The 23,632-nt window shown below is 40.9% G+C and overlaps 2 protein-coding genes across 2 annotated transcripts in view; one reads left to right on the top strand and one right to left on the bottom strand.

The window, feature by feature from the left end:
- LOC117302761 (4-hydroxybutyrate coenzyme A transferase-like) lies at window positions 1-8,619 on the bottom strand. The gene is made up of 8 exons (XM_033786780.1): window positions 8,130-8,619; window positions 7,018-7,170; window positions 6,139-6,378; window positions 5,393-5,581; window positions 3,967-4,182; window positions 3,432-3,569; window positions 2,552-2,680; window positions 1-297 (listed from the first exon to the last, which is right to left on the bottom strand). The coding sequence occupies exons 1-8, from the start codon at window positions 8,329-8,331 to the stop codon at window positions 113-115; spliced, it is 1,452 nt and encodes a 483-aa protein (XP_033642671.1). The 5' UTR covers window positions 8,332-8,619; the 3' UTR covers window positions 1-112.
- A 1,210-nt stretch (window positions 8,620-9,829) lies between these two features.
- LOC117302720 (neprilysin-1-like) overlaps window positions 9,830-23,632 on the top strand; it is a 35,205-nt gene continuing 21,402 nt past the window's right edge. The window contains exons 1-7 of the mRNA XM_033786721.1: window positions 9,830-10,005; window positions 15,851-16,016; window positions 17,611-17,676; window positions 18,917-19,078; window positions 20,073-20,156; window positions 21,918-22,135; window positions 22,590-22,652. Of these exons, the coding sequence (XP_033642612.1) occupies window positions 15,887-16,016; window positions 17,611-17,676; window positions 18,917-19,078; window positions 20,073-20,156; window positions 21,918-22,135; window positions 22,590-22,652 (723 nt within the window). The 5' untranslated portion in view covers window positions 9,830-10,005; window positions 15,851-15,886. The remainder of the gene's footprint in view (window positions 10,006-15,850; window positions 16,017-17,610; window positions 17,677-18,916; window positions 19,079-20,072; window positions 20,157-21,917; window positions 22,136-22,589; window positions 22,653-23,632) is intronic.

Below are 23,632 nucleotides of genomic sequence, written 5' to 3' on the forward strand. Positions count from 1 at the left end.
AGTGCAGACATGGTTTGCCTGGAGATTCAGAGCAGGTCGGTGCTTGCGTAAAGAGCCTTGGACAAGGCTAATAAATTAAATACCCTGTAGACCATCTGCTTCAAGTGGGTCTCTAAGGTGATGGCATACAATTGAGCCTCTCAAAGGCAGCTTTTTCAAGAGTCTCTCGGACGTCCGGATGTGCGATGTTGATCAAGGCATGTGCCCTCTGACGGAGATTCTTCCCAAAGAGATAAGCAATGCCGTACTCTGTCACAATGTAATGGACGTGAGCTCGAGTTGTTACCACCCCACCACCTGTATGATAGTAAACACAACTGGGGTTGAACAAAGTCGAATTGACTAGAGTGGGATTCGAACTAACAACCTTTCATTTACCCAGTCAGTTTTCCTTGATATATTGATATCTGAAACAAAAAGTCACGTCCCGTTAAGGTGATCCCCTGGCTGCCACTGCCCTAGGTTATAATAACTTTCGATTTATATAGCGCCTAATAACTAACACTTAATTCTCTAAGCACTTTACATTAGTGCCCTGGTCATAGGGCCAATAACATCCCTTTTTTTAATGTTTCTCAGCTCCCTTGGGAGTATAAAACCTGGACAACGGTTTACATCGCTTTTTCATTCACAATATCAACCTCTACCCTCGCAGGTACCCATTTATACCCCTAGGTGAAGAGAAGCAATTATAGTAAAGTATCTTGCTCAAGGACACAAGTGTCACGACCGGGATTCGAACCCACACTCCGGTGAAAACGCACCAGAACTTGAATTCGATGCTCTTAACCACTCGGCCATGACACTCTACGGTTGTATCGTAATTTGTGTGTGATGTGGGCTACATAGCAGTTAACAATTGTCTGGCTTCTCACTGGCACCCCAAACAAAGCTATTGACGAAAAAGGGACACCGGGCAAGATAGATAGCTCAGTTGATCGTTGGTCGAATCTCACTCTATTCAATTCTTTGTTCAACCCATCAATTCATTAAAAAATGTACCCAGTCGGTTTCCCTTGAGGTTTATAATGATAAATTGGCCTATTAAAAAGAAGTCGTCACATAAAAACAAATCTTCTTTGAGTGCCCCTCTCACATCACTCCTGGGGAAACCGTTCTTTCTCTTGGTCTGGTCCTTCCCTATGGAACTCGCTACCCATTAAACTGAGAAAAGAGACTTCCTACCACCTTTTCAAGAAAGAACTCAAAACCCATCTCTTTTAAAGCCATTGGACCCTTTCGGTAAACAGTATTGTCCAAGGCCCACACTTCGTGTATCACAACTTCTATATCAAATAACAAACCTGTGAAAATTTGGGCTTAATCGGTCATCGGAGTCGGGAGAAAATAACGGGAAAACCCACCCTTGTATCCGCGCGTTTCGCCATGTCATGACATGTGTTTAAAATAAATCCGTAATTCTCGTTAACGAAAATTGATATTGTTTTACTGTTTTCTCAAAAAGTAAAGCATTTCATGGAATAATATTTCAAGAGAAGTATTTCACCACTACCTTCTGTAAACCCTGTAAGTTATTTGTAAATCTGTGATTTTTTTTTTTTTTTCCTATTCCGAAAGGGTCCAATGGCTTTAACAACCAATTTCACCCTCTGTTTATTTTGTATATAAATCCCAGATGTCGGCTTAGTTGGGGTTTTCAATGCCAGGAATGTCACCTTGTGACAGTAATGGCCCATTATAAGTCTCCATTATTATTATTAATATAAAATATGAAAAAGTACATTCTGGACAAAGGCATAGGATTTCATAGTTATCACTTCAACCAGTTAAACTGATAATTGATAACTAACAAGCTTTTCAACTTCAAAACTTTTAGGTTTGAAACCGTCCTCACAACCTTTAAAGATAAGTCACCGCATCAATATGAAAAAAAAAACCCACAATGGTAGCTCTTGTTTTCACACTAGTTCGTATCTTCACTCCACACAGTTAAAACTCATAGGTTTGGGGTGTCGTGGCTGAGCGGATTAGAGCATTAGTTTTTAATGGAGTTCAAATCCTACCCTGCTTTGATTAAATGGCAATAAACCTTGTTGTTTTTTTGTGTGCAAACTTTCACTTTGTGACTTTATGGTTAAATATTTCGATTATTTTAATGCGGGGTTGTCGTGGCCTAGCGGGTAAGAGCACCGGATTCAAGCTCTGGTGATTCTGTTCAGCGGAGTGTGGGTTCGAATCCCGATCGTGACACTTGTGTCCTTGAGCAAGACACTTCACTATAATTGCTTCTCTCCACCCAGGGGTAAATGGGTACCTGTGAGGGCAGAGTTGGTTATTGTGATTGATAAGCTTAGTGCGGTACATATTTGGCGGCACAAGCTGTACACTCCCCCAGGGAGCTGAGATGGTTTAAGGAATGATTTAAGGCCCAGTGACCAGGGGTAATAATGTTGAAGCGCCATGAGCGTCACTATGTGACGGACCTGAGCGCTATAAGAAGCCACTACTACTGTTATTATTATGATTCAGAAACTTTGGATTCACTCTGACAGAAGACTTTACATGGAAAGAGTTTTCGAAGGAGACTAACCTGTTTTGATAAACGGCGTTATTTTACTCTCCCCTCGCTTTGTAGTCGATTGAAGAGCCAGTATTGGTTTACCTAGTCCATCATATCCTAACGATGCCCCTCGAATGAAATCTATCTGTCCACCAACACCTGTTAAAAAATTGATTGCAGACGTAATTTTCATATCTTTCGACACCATTATTTAAATCTATCCCATTTAAAAATTACTGTAAATTCATGATGACGGTTGGCTTTTCTTGTAATATTATTATTTATTCACCCTTGCTGATCTGATAAGTGATCTATAGTGTTTGTCCTTTGTACGTGTATACATGTATATTATAAGTTATCACACAAGCGCGAGTGGAATACGGAAAAATATAGCGCTTCTGCGTCCCATATCCAACGAGGCCGAAGGCCGAGTTGGATATGGGACGCAGACACGCTATGTTTTCCGTATTTCCACGAGCGCGCACGTGATAACGTATTTATCTTCAAGCAAACTTGGCGCGTGACATAGAACACACAATACGCATGGTAATGATATTAGCCGTGCAATATAGGTTTTTATCACCACTCCATTCTGCGAATCTGATTGGAGGATTAGCGCGTACTTGAAGATAATGTGTTTATATAGGTATGCTCTTCTGTTTGTTAGAAGTGCTACTCTTTTGTTTTCTCTCCTACGTGTATATTTCCCTTATCGTTCTTATTTTTGTACTTTGCATATTTATCTGTGAAATTAACAAATGAAACAACAAAAAATGAAATGGTCGAAGCTAGACACATCCATCACCATGTCCATACTACTATAGATGACCTATGTAAATCTGTATTTTAATTCAGTCTCTGGACTGCGACAAGCAGATGTTTTTACAATAAACCAGTAATAATAATTTACCTGAAAACATTTTAGTGCCAATAGAGTCTGACACAACCTGGCCAGTCAAGTCGACCTCAATGCATGAGTTGATTGCTGTGACTCTAGGATTCTGAGATATAACTGTCGTATTGTTCACGTGCGCTACGTCCATCATTACTAAAAAAAAAAAAAAGAAGAAAGAAAAGCTCAGGTTGGCTTCATGGTCGTACTTTGCCCTGTCCTCTACCCAAAGTGTCGTGGCCGAGTGGAGAAGAGCACCGCTGAACTCAAGCTTTGGTGCTTCTGTTCAGCAGAGTGTGGGTTCGAATCCCGCTCGTGACACTTGTGTCCCTGAGAGGGCATATTAATGTTGCACAGGCTGTATACTCCCCAGGGAGCTGAGACGGTTTAAGGAAGGAATGGCTGTAAGGCCCAGTGACAAGGGGTAGGTATGTGTGAAGCGCTTTGAGAAGCCCTTCGGATGTGTGAGATGCTATATAAAAAACTGGTTATTATAATAATAATTACCTTTATGGACACCAATTCGACTAATAATCAGTAAATGAGTTCTTACATAAGGTTGGATTATCGTTCATGAAGTCGTACAGCTTCTGGCTCCCGACGGCAAAGCTACCGACCGCCTTGCCCGTATGGATTCGTTTCTTAGAGTTGGTGACTGCTCCATTCGCTATCAACGGCAGGATACCATCGCTGAACATCTCCGAGTGGATGCCGAGATCTTTGTGCTCTAAGAGACACGAAAGAGTTGCGTCTGGAATCTCACCAATACCTGGAGTAGGGACGAGAATTGTCAGCACTTTTACCTGAGATTTGACTTAAAAACAATTACTTTGAGAGATACACGTACGATTGTGGATTTATGGTATGTTGATAACCATAGTTTTCTAATAAAGTTAAGATAATAAAAATGCTCATGCCTGATATGCGTCACGAAACTGCACGATAATCGGCCACGCACGTTGGTCTACCCCCTATACAGAACAATGTTCGTTTTGCAAAGGGCCTTTCCACCCTTGGAAAATCTTTGGACCAGGTTAACAGAGGCTATGGTCTTCGTAGCCTCTGAATAATAATAATAATAATAATAATAATAATAATAATAATGTATTTATATAGCGCATTTTTCATATACAAGTTCAAATGCACTTGACCGAGAAATTGTTAACAGAACAGGTGAGTTTTGAGCAGTGTTTTGAACATATTGACAGATTGTTGATTACGAAGAGATATTGGGAGTTTATTCCACAGTTTGTGAGCGGCAGCAGTGAAGGCTCTATCACCAAGTGTGGGTAGCATCTTGGGAGATGGGTGGTTCAGCGTGACGCCTTGAGAGGAGCGAAGGGAGTAGCGGGATGGTTGCGTGATAGTTATAAGTTCAGATAGGTAGGGAGGAGCTAGACCGTGGATGCATTTGAAGGTGAGAATTACTGTTCCCGAAACTCCCTATGAATCTATACTGAATGTGGAAATGCGTTCATTTCAGGATATCTCTTAAATTTTTTAACCTTAGACACTTTTTAGATATTTTTGTCAGCAGTAACTCTAATCCGGGTTCAAAAGTACACAAACAGGGCCCAATTTCATGGCTCTGCTTACCGCCGAATTCTGTGCTTACGATCACGATTTCCTGCTTACGTGCAAGCGCCGAATTTCTGTGCTAGCCTTGTAAGCGTAGAATGCTTAGTAACGTGGAGTACGCACGCGCAGATGCCAAAATTCGTCGCTAACCCGTGAAATGTGCTTGCCACAAGCACAGAATTCCCTGCTTACGTAAGCGCCGAATCTGTGCTTACGGTAAGCAGAGCCATGAAATTGGGCCCAGCTGACTCAAAAAATTGTTCATACCATACAGATTTGATCTGGCAGACTAATAAACATGCACATTTTTGACGATTTTAATGCGTAAGGTTCAACGGTCAGATAATTGTGCTTCCTTCAAAACAGATTGATAGTCCTTAAAGTAAAGATCTTTTTCTCACCCAATTGTAACGTGGCTCCATTATCCACTAGGTTATCCGCAATGGTTTTACCGATGATGTGCTGCTCGGGGGAGATCTTCAGTGGTTTCTTGTTGAAGAGTGGAGTGTTGACTTCAACAACGTAGTGGAAGTGAGACACGTGAATCAGACCATCTCCTAGTGTCCGTGGCATGTGAGGGTTCAACTGACCTGTCAAACAATTTTGTCAACATGATAGTAGAAAACATCCCTTGAAATATTTCTGTCTGAAATTTCATATTAATTTCTTTGATGAGAAATACATAATCTAATTTTGCGCTTGGAGTTTATCGCTCAGTGAGCGTTTTATTCATTTTTGTTTTGGCATTCGATGCAATGCAAAATTTGTAATTGGTTTTTAACTATTCTCTCGCGACCCAGATGGCAATCGATCTCACACTTCTACAGGTTTGTCAGTTTATGTATATGGTGGATTACATATAAAGTGCTTACACTGCCAGCAACTGTCTTGCTAGCAAAACCAATTCTGTAATGTTCCTTTAAGCTGGCACAGGCCTTGAACTTTGCTCTTGATGCGGCACAGCAATTTTCATTTGAAAAGGGGCACTCCAATGAAGAAAATGTAAATTTGTATTGAAACCTTGCAGAAGGCACTACAGCAAAATCACAGGGCACCAAGGCAATTGATGCAGGTGCCTTGGGTTCATTTGAGGCCTTCTGGTATATTTCTTGGGGAGGAGTAAAAGTGGAACAATCAAACAACTCACCGATGATATACTTAGCATTCTGAGTCGCGGACCGAGTAGCGTCAACACTCACTCCCATGGAGCAAAACCCATGCTTATCCGGCATGCTAACGTGAACTAGTGCGACGTCCAACGGCAAGACCTGACGCCGAAACAACATAGGGATCTCGCTGAGAAATATTGGAATGAAATCCCCACGGCCCTCGGCAACAGCTTGACGAGCATTGCCCCCAATGAACATAGAGTTAGATCGGAAAATACCTAGAAAGGTAAAAACCACTAGATTATAACAGGGGAAATTGTTAATATTGGGGGTGGGGGTATTACAGATTCTCGGCGTATACTATATCTAAAAATATTAGTAGTGGGATGCCGCGTGACCCTCCACGTTGAGGGCGCTTTGCTTCTTGTTGTTAAGGGCGTAGTTCAGCTTTCTGTGAGTGCGGAGTTATCTCTCATGCATGAAGTTCCAAATGCTGGACTGGGGGGGGGGGGGTTATGGTGGGTACACAAACTCAAAAATCCTGAATGGGTTGCAGTCTCCTTTTGGTCTAATGTTGGTACAATGGATTTTCAGGACTTAGATAACAGAGTTGGGGTAATGGAATCGGTGGTGGGGGGGGGGGGGTTCTGAGCAGCAGAGCAGACCTACCAAGTCTCACGCATTAGGCGTGAGACTCACGCATTTGGGCTCTGTCTCACGCTCACACGCACAGCAACCATTTTCTCACGCATTGGGGCCAGACCGGGAACAAAATAAAAATTAACAACAATGCATTGCCAAATCGGGGGGGGGGGGTGGTGGTGAGCTTTGAATAATCTCACGCATAGCTGGCCTCTGGACTTGGCATCTCTAGCAGAGGGGGGGGGGGGGGGGAGGCGGACATGTGTGACACCTACCTTCACAATCTGGTTTCATATAATCTCCTGGTCCCTCGGTGTGTATATGGACTACCTCAACATTTTTCAGGGAAGCCTTCTTGCCGTGCTTCACCATCGCATCGACGAGAGTCAAGGGTGTAGCCGCACCACCATGAATGTAGACACGGTCCCCTTCAAGTAGAAAGTTATCAAGTTCTTAAAAACAGATTCATTCCATGTTGAATACAGTTTGTTGTTTATAGAGTAGATTGTGCCAGTTCCAGTGCCTGTTTTTGGGTGACTTTTTGGACCGTTACGAAAAAGGTCACCCTTTGAGGAAATTGTAAATTTATATTGTAATAATTTCAAGGTCACCAAGGCAATATCCACGGGAAGTACGAGGCCTTCCAATCTTCCAGGTTTGTTTTGGTCAAAATAGAGATACTAACAAATTAATAAATGTTATTGTTTAGTTACATTCAGCACTGACCCCACATTCTTAAATGAAAAAGACACAAACAAAGGCGGTTCCTCTCTATAATGAAATGCCCCTCCAATGAGGACATTGTACATTTCTAATGGAAAGATTCTAGGGGAAACAAGGAAATGACCAAGGGCATTGAGGCAATTGTCTGAAGCAAGGCTAGTTGCGATAACGTAACCCTCACCTCGCCGTCAGGAGGAGGGTTACGTTATTGCAACTAAAGCAAGGCCTGCTCATTATGTAAAACTTAATTGATTAAGTTTGTTATACTAATTATTATCAAATTCAAAGTAAACTGGGTAAATGTTTAGCTTTATTTTGTTTAAGTGTTAATTACTTATATTTATTTTGTTAAGTGTTAATTACTTATCTTTATTTTTTTAAGTGTTAATTACTTTCACTTTCAGCCCTGATGCCACATTATTACAATGAAAATGACACCAGCAATGAGCAAGGTCACGGTGCAAATTTCAATCTATAAAGATCCCCTCTAAATTTGTATTTAAAAGTTTCAACAACTTGTTGGACAAGGGAAAAAGGGACAGCAAGGACATGATCAGGGGCCGGCAAAAGTAAAAAATAGAGGCACTCGTCAGTCGTCTCCTGGAAACCTGAATTAAAATTCCATTACAAAATACCGCAATTCTCAGAGTCATAATATATGCACCTGTTTTGATGAGTTCAACAGCTTCTTCCGCCGATGTTAGTTTGGGTTCACGCCCAAGCTCGGGATGAAATGGCTCCCTCGGAATCTCAAAGGCTTCGCTGTGATGATGAGGATGAATGCACCGAGAAAAACGCACACATCCATGATGATCCCCCTTGAAGAGCAAGGCTCTTGCAAACTTACTGCAGAAGACTTTCGCCATCAAATCAAGATGTTCAATCAGTCACTAGTGAAACTTGACACTAATCCGTCGAGAAAGCCAACAATATCCCAACCACTAACTAGTGTCCAGACCTCGCTACTCTGTGCACAGAGAAAGGCTTTCTCTATTAATTATTTCATGATTTACGCTACCGGTTACAAAGCCAACACCCAATAACTCTACTGTACTACACACAGGTGACCGTTGATGTTTTGTTGTTGGTTGTTGATATTTTAACTACCTCCATGATATTTTGCACGTACACATGTACGTACACACCCCCATGCACGAAACACCGTGAACTAGCTGTCAATGCATGACCTTAGAGTAGGTCAACCTGAGAGACTGCCTGCATAATGCAATGAAGCCCCGCCCCCCCCCCCCGGTTCCGATCACACTGCTGGCGCCCTCTCTGCTGTAGACTTGATGACAAGTCGTTAGGCGCTGCCTATTTGTCTGCCTTTCATGCAACAGTCACTGTCCAGTGCGATGTTACACATGCAACAGTCGTAGGTAGCGCGAGGCACACACACATACTGGGATCGAGGGTGTGTGTATCGTCTGGGATCGAGGGTGTGTGTATCGTCCCCGCAGCTACACCGCGCTCTAGCTACACACCACGCTTAACAATTACCGTCTTGACTTCAAGACTATCTCTGCTGATGATTCGTGACGTGATTTTGTGTGTGTAGGTTGAGCAGTTAGCCAATCTGGTGTTTAAAACAAATTCGTTTATTCTATACAGTGCCCCCCTTTTGCTATAAGTTCGCCACATTTTTTTTTCCGCAAACCATTTTCCGTCCGTCATTAAAATAAAATAAAAATCGCCCACTCCCAGTTGCAACACAGAACACCAATTTGTGATAGATTCGTACAATGACACTTTGCCAGTTTACAAATAAAATTGTGTAAAGCTTCATATTCCGGGCGCATAAATTTTGCCTATGTGCATACAATTTATAGGCCTAACGTCCGAGCCATTGCTTGCTTTTCTCTAAAGAGAAAAAAAAGCAGACGTTCACTAGTAATTGAAACCAAAGTATACTCGTATACAATTTTTCTTTTGTACCACACGCTGGCCATCGCATACACGTCCCACACGCGCATTATGGGCGCTTTCCCCGGATCCCTTCACTGTTTGACCCCGTGGCCAGCGTGTGGTAAAAAAAAATAATTGCGGCAGCTCCCCCCCGTGCCTGAACATGAAGTCATCACACTACAAACACTGACCTATATATTATCAGTATAATCATAGAGATCAGTGACTTCAAACATGGAGGTAGAATCAGAAGGAGTTGGAACGAAAAACCACAGCCAATTAATCCCATTAGCGCCTTTGGCTTCAAAGCATAACACGATTAGACAGGGGACTAGTCCTCCCACCTAAAAAGTACTCAACGCGGTGCACTCAATCAAAAGGGGCCATGACCGGCCGGCCAGCAGCGGGCGCCCCCCGCCCCCCCCCCCCCCCCCCCATCTTCTAGACCGACTGCTTCCGGATCGATGACATTAGCTAGCGCCTTTGTAGAGCGGAGGTGCTTGATCCTCGAAGTACTTCCCTTCTTCTAATTGACAGCAGTAGGAACTCGAAAGGGGTTCTAGTTATAAACAACCAGGGTATTGGACCGGACCGACAGGATCAACGACAACTCAGAAGAAACCCTCTAAGAAATTGTAAGTTGTCATTGTTTACGACGTGGACACTGAGCTGACATGACTGACACTACGCTAGGTAGGTGACAGCACAGTGACTGTGTGGTGCGGTGCAGGGATACACACAGCCACGAAAGTGCCAGTGGAAGGGGAGTACTTCATTCACATAAATATTATTGTAAATTTGTATTCTATTACTATTAAATCTAAGTTCGGATAATCTTCCGGACGTCGCCACCAATTTATCCGCCGTTAATTAACTCCAAAACCACTGAAAAAAAAAAAAAAAAAGGGCCGGAAGTTGGTGGCGAGGACGTAAAATTTTTCCTTAAGTTCTAATCTAGAACTATTTAAAATTAAATATTATAATTATTAAGCAAATCTCATTCATAATAATGCCATAAGGTTTATTGCGATTCAGAAACGCAATACATTGTGGGAAGGAATATGGGGCGGTTTCTATGCAGTTTCTAGGACTCGCGCACGCAAGGCCTATACCTTTGTGTGGGTTCAACAGCGCCCTCTCTTGATATTTTGCTATTCGCGATAAACCTTATTCAATATTTGCAATTATTTTACTAGCTTCTACTTTATATATAGTACCAAAATACAAGCCAAGAGTCAAGACTTTTGTTAGATCAATTCAATATTAATCAATTTTAAAAACCCAACTTATCATATGTTGGTCAACTTGTCTACATCAGTCTCTACCAATGACGTCACTGTCCTACTCCCAGTCCCAGCTATAGTTTGGCTGTCCCAACCATGCAAGCTGGGACATTTCTAGTTGCGATAACGTAACCCTCCTGCCGACGGCGGAGCCTCCGGAAAACGCAACCCTCCTGCCGACGGCGGCAGGAGGCTCCGCCGTCGGCAGGAGGGTTACCTTATCGCAACTAGGACATTTCCAGGTGGGACATTTCTAAAGTTGGGCCCGAGGTGTCCTTTATTAGACTTAGAGCCTCATCTTTTTACATCATCCACGCAAAGTAAACAACCCTACCTAGAGACTGAAAGTAAACAACCCTACCTAGAGACTGAAAGTAAACAACCCTACCTCTAGAGACTGAAAGTAATTTTAGTAATAATGTTCTACTGGAAAAGTTTCTGTATCACCCCACCACTTTTTCATTCAATATGAAATAACATAGTATCTAATTTACCTGCAATAAGGTTTATTGCGATTCAGAAACGCAATGCATTGTGAGAAGGAATATGGGGCGGTTTCTATGCAGTTTCTACGACTCTCTCATGCGACGCCTTTGTGTGGGTTCAACAGCGCCCTCTCTTGATATTTTGCTATTCGCGATAAACCTTATGAGCTGAAAAAGTGGTGGCATGATGTTAGGGAAAGTTATCCTGTTCTACTACCTGCCAAACAAAACATGGAGTCTCCGTTTGATCAAATTTTGTAGACAGGTAGGCTATAAATTAAAGGCTTACTTATAATAGTAAAAAGAAAACTCATTCTGTCATAGACAGAGGGGCATATAAATTGTGTTGGTGGCCGTCTAAAAAGTTTCAACAAACACTATCCATTTTAATTCACAATACATGTAGACTGTACAAGTGTTCCTCGTATCGCAAACAAGAAACACCCAGTTTTTTTTTTTACTATTTGTAAAGTCTATATATATATGGTCATTGCAACTCGGTGGATTGGTTTAAAGGCAGTGGACACCTATGGTAATTGTCAAAGACCTGTCTTCTCACTTTGGTGTATCTCAACATGCATTTAAATAACAACCTGTGAAAATTTGAGCTCAATTGGTCGTCCAAGTTGTTCTTTGCGGGAGGATAGGCCCTAGTGGAAGGAAAAACGCCCTTGTGGCACAAGTTGTGTGCTTTCAGATGCCTTGGATGAACTTGAGACCTCACCTAAGCTGAGGTCTCGAATTCAAGTCAAACATTTTGGTGAGAAACTACATTTTTCTCAAAAACTATGTTACTTCAGATGGAAGCTGTTTCTCACAATGTTTTCTACTATCAATCAGCTCTCCATTGCTCGCTACCAGTTAAGTTTTTAGGCTAACACCAACAGTGCCCAGTGCCTTTAACGAACCAAGCCTAGGGATGACTGTAAGTTAAAGACAGTGGACACTATTGGTAATTGTCAAATACCAGTTTACTCACTTGGCTGATCTCAACATATGCATAAAATAACAAACCTGTGAAAATTTGAACTCGATTGGTCGTCGGAGTTTGGAAGTTCAATGAAAGAAAAAACACCCTTGTCACACATAGTTGTGTGCTTTCAGATGCTTGATTTCGAGACCTCAAGTTTTAAATCTGAGGTCTCGAAATCAAAATCGTGGAAAATTACTTCTTTCTTGAAAACTACGTCACTTCAGAGGGAGCCGTTTCTCAGAATGTTTTACACTATCAACCTCTCCCCATTACTCTTTACCAAGTGAGATTTTATGCTAGTAATTGTTTTGAGTAGTTACCTATAGTGTCCACTGCCTTTAAGAGCAAGTTGTACTCCATTGGGTTACAGTACACAGACCTAACAATGAGTGTGTGCAGCTGGTTAAGTAATTTAGGTCTAGCGGTAAATTTGGCACTGACCCCTTGTTGGAGAAGGATCAAATTAAATTTGGTATGATACTTAAAGGCAGTGGACACTATTGGTAATTGTCAAAGACTAGCCTTCACAGTTGGTGTATCTCGAGATAATAATGAAAGAAAAAAACACCCTTGTCACACAAAGTTGTGTGCGTTTAGATGGTTGATTTCGAGACCTCAAGTTCTAAATCTGAGGTCTCGAAATCAAATTCGTGGAAAAGTACTTCTTTCTCGAAAACTATGGCACTTCAGAGGGAGCCGTTTCTCAGAATGTTTTATACTATCAACCTCTCCCCATTACTCTTTACCAAGTGAGATTTTATGCTAGTAATTGTTTTGAGTAGTTACCTATAGTGTCCACTGCCTTTAAGAGCAAGTTGTACTCCATTGGGTTACAGTACACAGACCTAATAATGAGTGTGTGCAGCTGGTTAAGTAATTTAGGTCTAGCGGTAAATTTGGCACTGACCCCTTGTCGGAGAAGGATCAAATTAAATTTGGTATGATACTTAAAGGCAGTGGACAATATTGGTAATTGTCAAAGACTAGCCTTCACAGTTGGTGTATCTCGAGATTATAATGAAAGAAAAAACACCCTTGTCACACGAAGTTGTGTGCGTTTAGAGGGTTGAGTTCTAAATTTGAGGTCTCGAAATCAAATTTGTGGAAAATTACTTCTTTCTCGAAAACCATGGCACTTCAGAGGGAGCCGTTTCTCACAATGTTTTATGCCATCAACCTCTCCCCATTACTCGTCACCAAGAAAGGTTTTATGCTAATAATTTTTTTGAGTAATTACCAATAGTGTCCACTGCCTTTAAAAACTAAGCTATTTATTACATTCTGTACCAGCCACTTGCAAAGAAGCAGGTCTAACATGTAGGCCATTTGCACCAGGGAATAATTGGTGGGTTCTGACCTGTGATTCACAAACCAGTATTGCACACCCTGATATTACATTTGGAGACTATTCATTTCTGTTTTTTTACCCGTATATCAATGTGCGTCATTAAAGCCATTGGACCCTTTCGGTTCAGAAAAGAAAAAAAAAAGTTCACAGATTTACAAATAACTTACAGGGTTTACAGAAGGCAATGGTGAAAGACTTCTCTTGAAATATTATTCCATGAAATGCTTTACTTTTTGAGAAAACAGCAAAACAATATAAATTCTCGTTAACGAGAATTACGGATTTATTTGAAACACGTGTCATGACACGGCGAAACGCGCGGAAACAAGGGTGGGTTTTTCCGTTGTTTTCTCCCGACTCCGATGACCGATTGAGCCTAAATTTTCACAGGTTTGTTATTTGATATAGAAGTTGTGGTACACAAAGTGTGGGCCTTGGACAACACTGTTTACCGAAAGGGTCCAATGGCTTTAAGTCGGTGTGTATATGCTTACATGTACTTTAGACAACCCCATTAGACATGGGTTGTTTTCAAACCGAACAGTGAGAAAATGAAAGAAATGTTTGCTTCAATGAACATATGCTGTGGGCAAATCCAAATTGGAACACCCATTCATGCCATACACGATTCTGAATGAATGGTTGCCCTTTCAAAAGTAACCTGACCTATCACGTGGTATCAAAAATCAACAAACAAGCAGCCTCCCAGGAATATTTCGCTCTTGTGAAGTATGATAATTTTTGCAATGTTAAATTCTGTTGAAAGACATTGGACACTATTGGTATTTGTCATACACCAGTCTTCTCACTTGGTGTATCTCAACGTATGCGTGAAATAACAAACCTGTGAAAATTTGAGCTCAATCGGTCGTAGAAGTTGCGAGATAATAATGAAAGCAAAAACACCCTTGTCACACGAAGTTGTGTGCGTTTAGATGGTTGATTCCGAGACCTCAAGTTCTAAACTTGAGGTCTCGAAATCAAGTTCGTGGAAAATTACTTCTTTCTCGAAAACTACGTCACTTCAGAGGAAGCTGTTTCTCACAATGTTTTATACTATCAACCTCTCCCCATTACTCATAATCAAGAAAGGTTTTATGATGGTAATTATTTTGAGTAATTACCAATAGTGTCCACTGCCTTTAAGGCTTTTCTATCTCGGAATCTTTGGTGAAGAATATTCTAGAGTTTGCAGCACCAGAGTGGCTGACTAGAATTAGTGAAGATAGTCCCTGGCAAGTCTTGGAAACTCCGAGGAGCATTATGTTCCTCAGAGGCCAGGCCATTGGAGGATGGAGATATTTGCTACGTGGTTCGCAGGGCAAGCTTTTACATTGTGTGGAAGATGAGGCAAGCACAACAAACTTACCAATTCTGAATATAAGTGTTTATGGCACATCGGTACAACTGTACATGTACTAGGGTTTTGCTTATAATACATCTGGAGGTTGCTTAAAATACAATAGCTTGCCTTGAACAATTTGACACAGGAACTGTCTATAGGCTATAGAATCTATAGTCTGAGATAATCACATTAAGTGGTAACTTTTGACAAAGTGTTTACACTGCCAGAAATTATGCCATGGTTTTTCGCTAGTTTCCTGTTTCCTCTAAGCGTTACACAACGGATTAAGCCCAAAGTTTCACAGGTTGGTTATTGCAAAAAATGGTCAATGGCCTGACGTTTCAACCCAAGCAGGTTTGTTATTGCATAGATTGATCACACAAACATGACAAAACACGAACAATTTGTCAGCTCCACCAATTCTGTAAAGTTTCAAATCCTACTAATTCTGAAAAACCTTATTAGATATTAAGAAAGTGTAACTGCTAAAGGATTTGGGTACTTTTTGCAACACAAAACACAATGTCCACAGATTTACATTAAATTTACACCGTTTTAAGATAATGATACTGTAGAAAGCGTACCTTAAAATATTAGTTGCCGAGGTGCTGTAGTTTTTGAGAAATGAGTAAAACAATGTCATGAAAATACATTTTTACATGCTAAAACAAGTTTCGTCTCATGATCACTGAGACAATTTTTTTGCCAATGACATTGTTTTACTCATTTCTCCAAAAACACAGCACCTCAGCAGGTAATATTTTCAGGGAAGCTTTCTACCTTCATTATCTTCAAACTTTGCAAGTTTAAAGTATATCTGTGGACATTGTGTTTTTTTGTCCTACAAAAAGTACATAGACTCTTTAAAACACACATGGTAAGTACTGTAGGTTGGTACAACAATCATTGGAAAAAAACCCCCAAAACAACGAAGACATAATCAAAGAGTAATCAGTATACAGCCTCATCACCCCCCCCCCTCCAAAAAATAAAACCTTTTACCTTTTACCCATAACTTTTTATGAATGAACTGTCTTTGATACCAGGTGGCAATCTCAAGATTCTCAAGTCAGTAATGCAAGATGGCAATGGGAGATAAGGAAGAGCTTGTTATGGAAGACGTGTATGTACGGCAAAGCAAACACAGTAAAATCTTCCTGGGCATTATTTCAGTTCTGTTTTGCATCATAGTCTGCCTCTTGGGACTCTTAAGTAAGTATTAACGGGAAGTTACACGTTTGGTTATTACTCAAAACAAATGTTAACTTAAAAACTGACTTGGTAACGAGCATTGGAGAGCTGTTGTGGGAAACGACTCTCTCTGAAGTAACATAGTTTTTGAGAAAGAGGTAATTTCTCACTAAAATAATAAAAGACTTCTAGCTGGAGGTCTTTTATTCCTATCCGAAAGCACACAAATTCGTCCAACAAGGGTGTTTTTCTTTCATCATCTTCTCGCAAATTTGATGACCGATTGAGCCCAAATTTTCACAGGCTTGTTATTTTATGCTTATGATGGGATACACTAAGTGAGAACACTGGTCTTTGACAATTACCAAACGTGTACAGTGCCTTTAAAGGAACACGTTGCCTTGGATTGGTCGTTAAAAAGTGTTTGTTATAAAATGCAAACGATTAGAAAGATTTTTTTAAAAGTAGAATATAATGATCCACACAAGTATCACTCGAAATTGCGTGGACTTCCTTTTACCTCGTCGACAAACACGGTCGGCCATTTTTGGGAGTCAAATTTAACCGTGTTAGTTTGCAAGAGAAAAGGAAAACCACGCAATTTCGGGGCAACTTTGTGTGGATCATTGTATTCTACTTTTAAGACATCTTTCTGACCATATGCATTTCATAACATACGGTTTCAAACGCTTTTTATAGACTAACTCGACCGATCCAAGGCAACATATTCCTTTAAGATGTAAAGTTCCTATTCAATTAATAAACATTCTGAACAATTTAATAGATGGAAATTTGCATTGAAGAATATTATTCTGCTCGGTACTTTCCTGAGCTCTCTGTAGAAAAGTCATAGGGATGTTGCTCGTTGGGATTCGAACCCAGGACCTTTTTGAAATTCTAGCGCAGTATCGTACCAACTAGACCACTGAGATTGCGGTACCCGCTGCTAAAAAATAGGATTCGAACTACCTCTAGACTTTTCACCACTCTTTTAATCCTTTCACAACTCTTGGATAAATTCCACTGTGACTCACGTTACATGGACACATTTGAGAATATTGTCAAAGACCAGTCTTCTCACTCGGTGTATCTCAACATATGCATAAAATAACAAACCTGTGAAAATTTAAACTCAAATGGTCGTCAGAAGTTGCGAGATAATAATGGAAGAATAAGCACCCTTGTCACACGAATTTGTGTGCTTTTAGATGCTTGATTTCTGGACCTCAAAATCTAATCCTGAGGTCTCAAAATCAAATTAAAATATTTAAGTGGAAAATTACTTCTTTCTCAAAAACTTCAGAGGGAGCTGTTTCTCACAATGTACTATCAACAGCTCTCCATTAATTTGTTTAAAGTAATTTTTGAGTAATTTTTGTTTTTTGTTTTTTGTCTGTTATATAATCCACTTTGCCAGACACACAAGGCCTGAAGGCCACTTTAAGGCGTGGGCTACAATTATTATTTCCCAGAGGCCATTGCCACCTACTCCTAGGGCTGAAACAGGGTTGCCCCATTTACAGTCCACACAGATGTAGGCTCGGGTATCATCAGTTACCAGTTAGTGTCCAGTGCCTTTAATTTGAATTTGAATTGTGCTTTTTGTCTCTTCCAGTACACTTCATTTTGGACAGCAAATCATGCAACTCCGTTTGTTCGACAGAGCGATGTGTGCAATCGGGTGAGCTTCTAATTTAACACTGCATGTAGTTCATACTTCGAATAATTGATACGGACTTAGAATGCATTTTAACCAATGAAACTGAATTATTTGTTTGCTGAATTTGATCTTGAAAGCGTGTATAAACCCAGATTTCTTTTTATGAATTAAATCAGGAAAACGTACAATTGAGCCCAGATTTGTAAAATGTTTTTGTTTTGAAAACTTGCCTAACATCACAAGGCCTGCTTAGCGGTCAAGGCGGGGGCTGCACTTAACTGATTTGGGCTGTCGACCACCAGGGACAGGGACATGTTCCCACCTACTCCTAGGGCTACCCTCTTTGTCACCCTCTTTACCGTCAGTAAGGATGTAGGCATGGGTATCATCCGCTAGGAGCCTGGCTAGTAGAGCAGAATGCACTCTTCCTCCATGTTGTTTAGTGGTTTAGTGCCTGCCTCAAGGGCACAAGTGTCATGACAGGGATTCAAACCCACACTCTGCTGCTGTCAACACCAGGGCTTGGGTCCGGTGAACTAGACTGCTCAGCCATAGTGGAAGTGTCGTGACCGCACCGAGAGTACCGAATTCAAACTATGGTGTTGCTGCTGTCAACACCAGGGCTTGGGTCCGGTGGACTAGACTGCTCAGCCATAGTGGAAGTGTCGTGACCGCACCGAGAGTACCGAATTCAAACTATGGTGTTGCTGATCAGCAGAGTGTGGGTTCACGTCCCAGTCATGAGACACTTAACCATTGCTTCGTTCTTTGGATGGAATGTAAAATGGTTGGTCCCGTGTATTGTGTAATGCATGTAAAAAGAACCCAGTGCACTTATCGAAAAGAGAAGGGGTTGGCCCCGGTGTTCCTGGCTGTGGCTGCTGAATGCGCCATAGAACCTTGTAAGCCCTTATACGACGCTACAAGCTTGGGTCTCAGAATTCATAACTTCAATAACCTCTCTTTCTGTAAAAGTGTATCTACATGTAAGTGCCTTGAGTATCTTGTTGGTAGATATGTGCACTATATAAGACTTTAATGTTGTAATAAGTAGGGTAGATGGCCTTAGCTTTCTTTTTATAGAAAGAGAGGGGGAAGGGATTAAGGGAAGGATCCAGAAAGAAGCGGGAAAATTACAGCCAATCATATTCTAATATTATATACAGACTTTAATGTTATATATTATATTATGGCTCGCCACAAACTGTTTGAAACTGTAAAACTTTAAATTAGTGACTGTTTTTGTTTTCATTAATCACAGCTGCGGTTTATCTCAGTAATATGAATAGAAGCGTGGATCCATGTGAGAATTTCTACGAGTACTCGTGCGGGGGTTGGAAAACCAAGAATATCATCGCCGAAGATGAGACCTCCGTGTCAGCATTTGGCAAGCTTGACGACGACGTCGGCATGAAATGCAAAGGTAAACAATCGACAAACTTACAAGTGGTTATGTTATAATTTCAAAAATGTGCATCCTGAGAAACGGTTATTTTAGATCCATCATTCATTTAAAGTGTTTAGTTTTTTGGTCATCTGGTCCAGTAGATATTGGCCCACTGCTAAAGTGACTGGACATTGGTCCAGTAAAACACAATCAGTGGTACAGTATTCAATTGTTGCATGCTGTGAGGGGGTCCCTGGTGTTTTGTACACCCAAGGGGGCAAATGGCACCCTCGGCTTCGCCTCGGGGGTGTACAAAACCAATGGACCCCCGTCATAGTGTGCAACAATTGTTTTGTTATAACTTGGTAAAATTATTATTCCTCAATTCTCAAAGTTCTGTTGTCATCTTTAAACATTATTTACGGCGAAGTAAGCATAGTTCAACAAGCAGACAAACAGTTCAATTAAGAAACAATTCTCTCTAAACTGCAGCTATTTCGCACAAAAGTGCTGAAAATCAACCAATGGTTGGAACGATCAAGGAAGTGTACACATGTACCATGGCTAAGGATGTGCGCTACGCATAACGCGTAGCGCGCATCCTAGCCACGGTACATGTGTTTTTGTAACACACCACGTGATTGGTTCTCAACCAATCAAACTTCACAATTTGTTACCGAGGTATAACAACAAGTCTTTTTGAGGTATGGCGGACAGGACACGCCGCGACTGATGCCACGCTCACCATGTTGGTGGTCATTAGGTTTACGTGTAAACGCCTCGTCGCCTAAAATGCGCACTTCACTGAATAACACACGTTTTGTTTCTATGGTCAATACGCACAAATTTACCACAACTTTACGGTGATGTAGCATTGTGTCCGCCATACCTCAAAAAGGCTTATAGATGTTGGCCTGCTAAAATTACTGGTTTCGGGTCAGTGTGTCATGCAGATAATTTGGACCCTTTGACCTCTGTCAAAGAAAGACTGATATTCATCTCATGCATTGTTTCTGGTTTCTTACTTTAGCCATCTTTGAAAGTGCTCCAGGGAAGAATGAACCAAAGGCGGTCAGCAGTGTCAGGAATTTCTACAAGTCTTGTGTGGATTTAGGTGAGACTATAACATATAACAGGCCTGCTGTCGATTTCACGAAGAGTTAGGACTCGAGTTAGGACGAGTAACTCGTCTTAACTTAGGATTAATCTTAAGGTCTGCATGCTACAGTGCAGGGTTGGGACTCGTCCTAAGTCCTAAGATAAGTCTTAAGTTAGGAAGAGTTTTGCGAAATCGACGGCTGATACTTTACGGAGGCAACGAAGGCGTTTGCCTCCATGCCCTCTGGTCGTTGCCTTGGTGCCCTTGAAATGCTCTGTAGAAATTTAAAATTTTCTCATAGGATGCCCTTTACCAAAAAGAAAATGCCTTGGTGCCCTTGCCCTTTTACCAAACGAAGCATTCAGGCCTGTATAATACATGTATTTATTCATAAATACCTCAGACAGTTTAGCTATTTCTATTGGTTGAGAGTGCGTCACGTGGGGGTGTTTAAACGGTTGATACTGACCAGCTGGAGCTGTTTATAACCGGTTGTTTTCGGATACGTTTGTGCGGGTTAGCCGGCCCTCAACCTCATTCACAGGGGTGATCAATCTTACCGCACCATTTTAGTCCATGAATACGAGGATGTATACTACGCGCACAAATGCATATCCGAAAACTGTCTCAGTCATAAAAATGCATCACACGTACAGAGCTCAAGGAAGTCTCTAAGTTTCTTTCTTTATTATGCCTTTTAACAAAAAAAAAGCATTTATGAATGGGAATAAAAGAGTAGTGACTTAAGACCCTGCCGGTTTAAACGGCAGTTTAAGAACTCGACGCTACCCTTTTATTCCCTTAGAATACAAATCTTGAAGAAGTGTACTTTTTAGAGAAAAAGGGTAATTTTCACCGGAGAGCTTTTGATAGTATTTAACACATTGTGAGAGACGACTCCCTCTGAAATAACGTAGTTTTTGAGAAAGAGGTATTTTCTCACTAAAATATTACAAGACTTTAGCTGAAGCCTTTCTTTTCTACCTGAAAGCACACAAATGTGTACAACAAGGTTTTTCATTTTTTCTTTCATCATTTTCTTGCAACTTTGATGTCCAATTGAGCCAAAATTTTCACGGCTTGTTATTTCATGCATATATGTTGGCATACACCAAGTGAGAACACTTGTCTTTGACAATTACCAAACGTGTCCAGCTGTCGATTTCACCAAACTCTTTCTGACTTGGGATTAATCTTAAGATTTTGGACGAGTGAAGTCTTGAAGACGTAGGACCCATTGAACCCATCCTAAGTTAGGAGAGGTTACCCCCCTCCTAACTCGAGAAGGATTAATGTTAGTGTTGGTGAAATCGGCTGCAGTGCCTTTAAAGGCAGTGGACACTATTGGTAATTAGTCAAAATAATTATTAGCATGAAACCTTACTTGGTAACGAGTAATGGGGAGAGGTTGGCAGTATAAAACATTGTGAGAAACGGGTCCCTCTGAAGTGGAGTAGTTTTCGAGAAAGAAGTCATTTTTCACGAATTTGATTTTGAGACCTCAAGTTTAGAATTTGAGGTCCGGAAATCAAGCATCTGAAAGCACACAACTTCGTGTGACAAGGGTCTTTTGTTCTTTCACAGTTATCTCGCAACTTCGACGACCAATCGACCTCAAATTTTCACAGGTTTCTTATTTGATGCATATGTTGAGATACAGCAAGTGAGAAGCATGGTCTTTGACAATAACCAATAGTGTCCAGAGTCTTTAAGAGCCTGGTTGCAATATATAAATTATTGTTATTATTACTCTTTGATTATGACATTCACACCCAGACGCCATCAACAAATTAGATGCCCAGCCAGTGATTGATATCTTGGCTGACATCGGAGGTTGGCCGGTTCTTGGTTCGAGTCCCGGTGGCAATTGGCAGGGCTCTTCATATGACTTTGTCAGACTTAAGACGCTCATCTCCAGGAAGCACGGCAGTGGAGGAATATTATCGGTTACAATCGGCGCAGATGATAAGAACACCACAAGAAACGTCTTAATGGTGAATATGATATTTCTTTGGTGTTTCCCATCCCCCATCCCAATTGATTTTGCTATTTTAGTTGTATCCAAACATGAACTTGATGGTGTCATGGCCGAGCAGTGAAGAGAACAAGCTCTGGTGTTGCAGTCCAGTAGAGTGTGAGTTTGAATCCCGAGCAAGACACTTGTGTCCTTGAGCAAGACACTTAACTATAACTGCTTATCTCCACCCAGAGGGGTTAATAGGTACCTGTGAGGGCAGAGATGGTTCTTGTGAGCTTAGTAGCGCGTATTTGTTGCTTAGGCTGTACATGCTTAACCTCGGTCCCCATTGGATTGAATTTTTGTCATGCTGCAGAAAAGTCGCTGTGACTTAAAAAAAAAAAGAACCCCAATGGGAATACGACTTTATTAGTCAGACTTCAACAACCCTGAAATTATTATTTTTTTCTTGACTTTCTGATGCTATGTAGATTGACCAGCCTGGGTTATCCCTTGGAGACCCTGAATACTACCTAGATGCGAATAAAACAAAGGTAAGTGTTTTATAATTATTCAAATTTTTGTCATTCAAAGGACGAAGCAATAAGGGTAAAGTTTTATTTTCTGAAGGACACAAGTGCCAAGATCGGGACACTCCCCTGATCAGAAACCTCAGAGCTTGATTTTGGTGTGCTTAAATGCACTGGACACTTGGTATTTACTCGAAATAATTGTAAGCATAAAAACTTGGTATCGAGCAATGGAGAGCTGTTGAGAAACGGCTCCCTCTGAAGTTACGTAGTTTTTGAGAAAGAGGTAATTTCTCACTCAAATATTAAAAGACTTCAAGCCGGAAGCCTTTTATTATGCATCTAAATGCAACAAGGGTGTTTTTACTTTCATTATTCTCTTACAACTTAAATGACCAATTGAGTCAGATTTATTGTTGGTATCACCAAGTGAGATTAATGGTCTTTGACAAATTATTACAAATGTGTCCAGTGCCTTTAATAAGTCAGATTCTCTGACAAAATGAGAAAGGTGCAACTTTATGCAGATGAAACCAAGGGTGCCTCATAAATGAACTTTATCACTGTAGCTTGCAAGCCTGGGCCCAGTTTCATAGAGCTGCTTAAGCCCAAATTTTTGCTTAAGCAAAATAAATCATGCTTAGTAAAATCAGATTACCGGCCAAGGCTCCACTCAATTGTTATGGTAAGTAAACAACAGGCTAAATACCAGTCACAAGCAATGTATATTGCATGACATTTTGGCCAGTAATGTGTGTAAAATAAGCAAGCTATTTTCGTGCTTAAGCAAATTTTTTGCTTAAGCAGCTCTATGAAATTGGCCCCTGATGAGAAAACCTGCAAACAAGTATCCATGCTTGCTTGGGGAACCAGAAACACCTGGGTTAACCTTTAGTCTTCCGGTTTCTGGAAGTGTTCTGGGTTCTTTTATGTGAACTAGTAAACAGGACCTATGGTAAATAATTTGGGGGGCTAATCATATTTACTCGCAGCTTAGAGCTGAA

This window comes from Asterias rubens, chromosome 18 (genome assembly GCF_902459465.1).
Source record: "Asterias rubens chromosome 18, eAstRub1.3, whole genome shotgun sequence".
In the NCBI taxonomy this organism is placed as follows: domain Eukaryota; kingdom Metazoa; phylum Echinodermata; class Asteroidea; order Forcipulatida; family Asteriidae; genus Asterias; species Asterias rubens.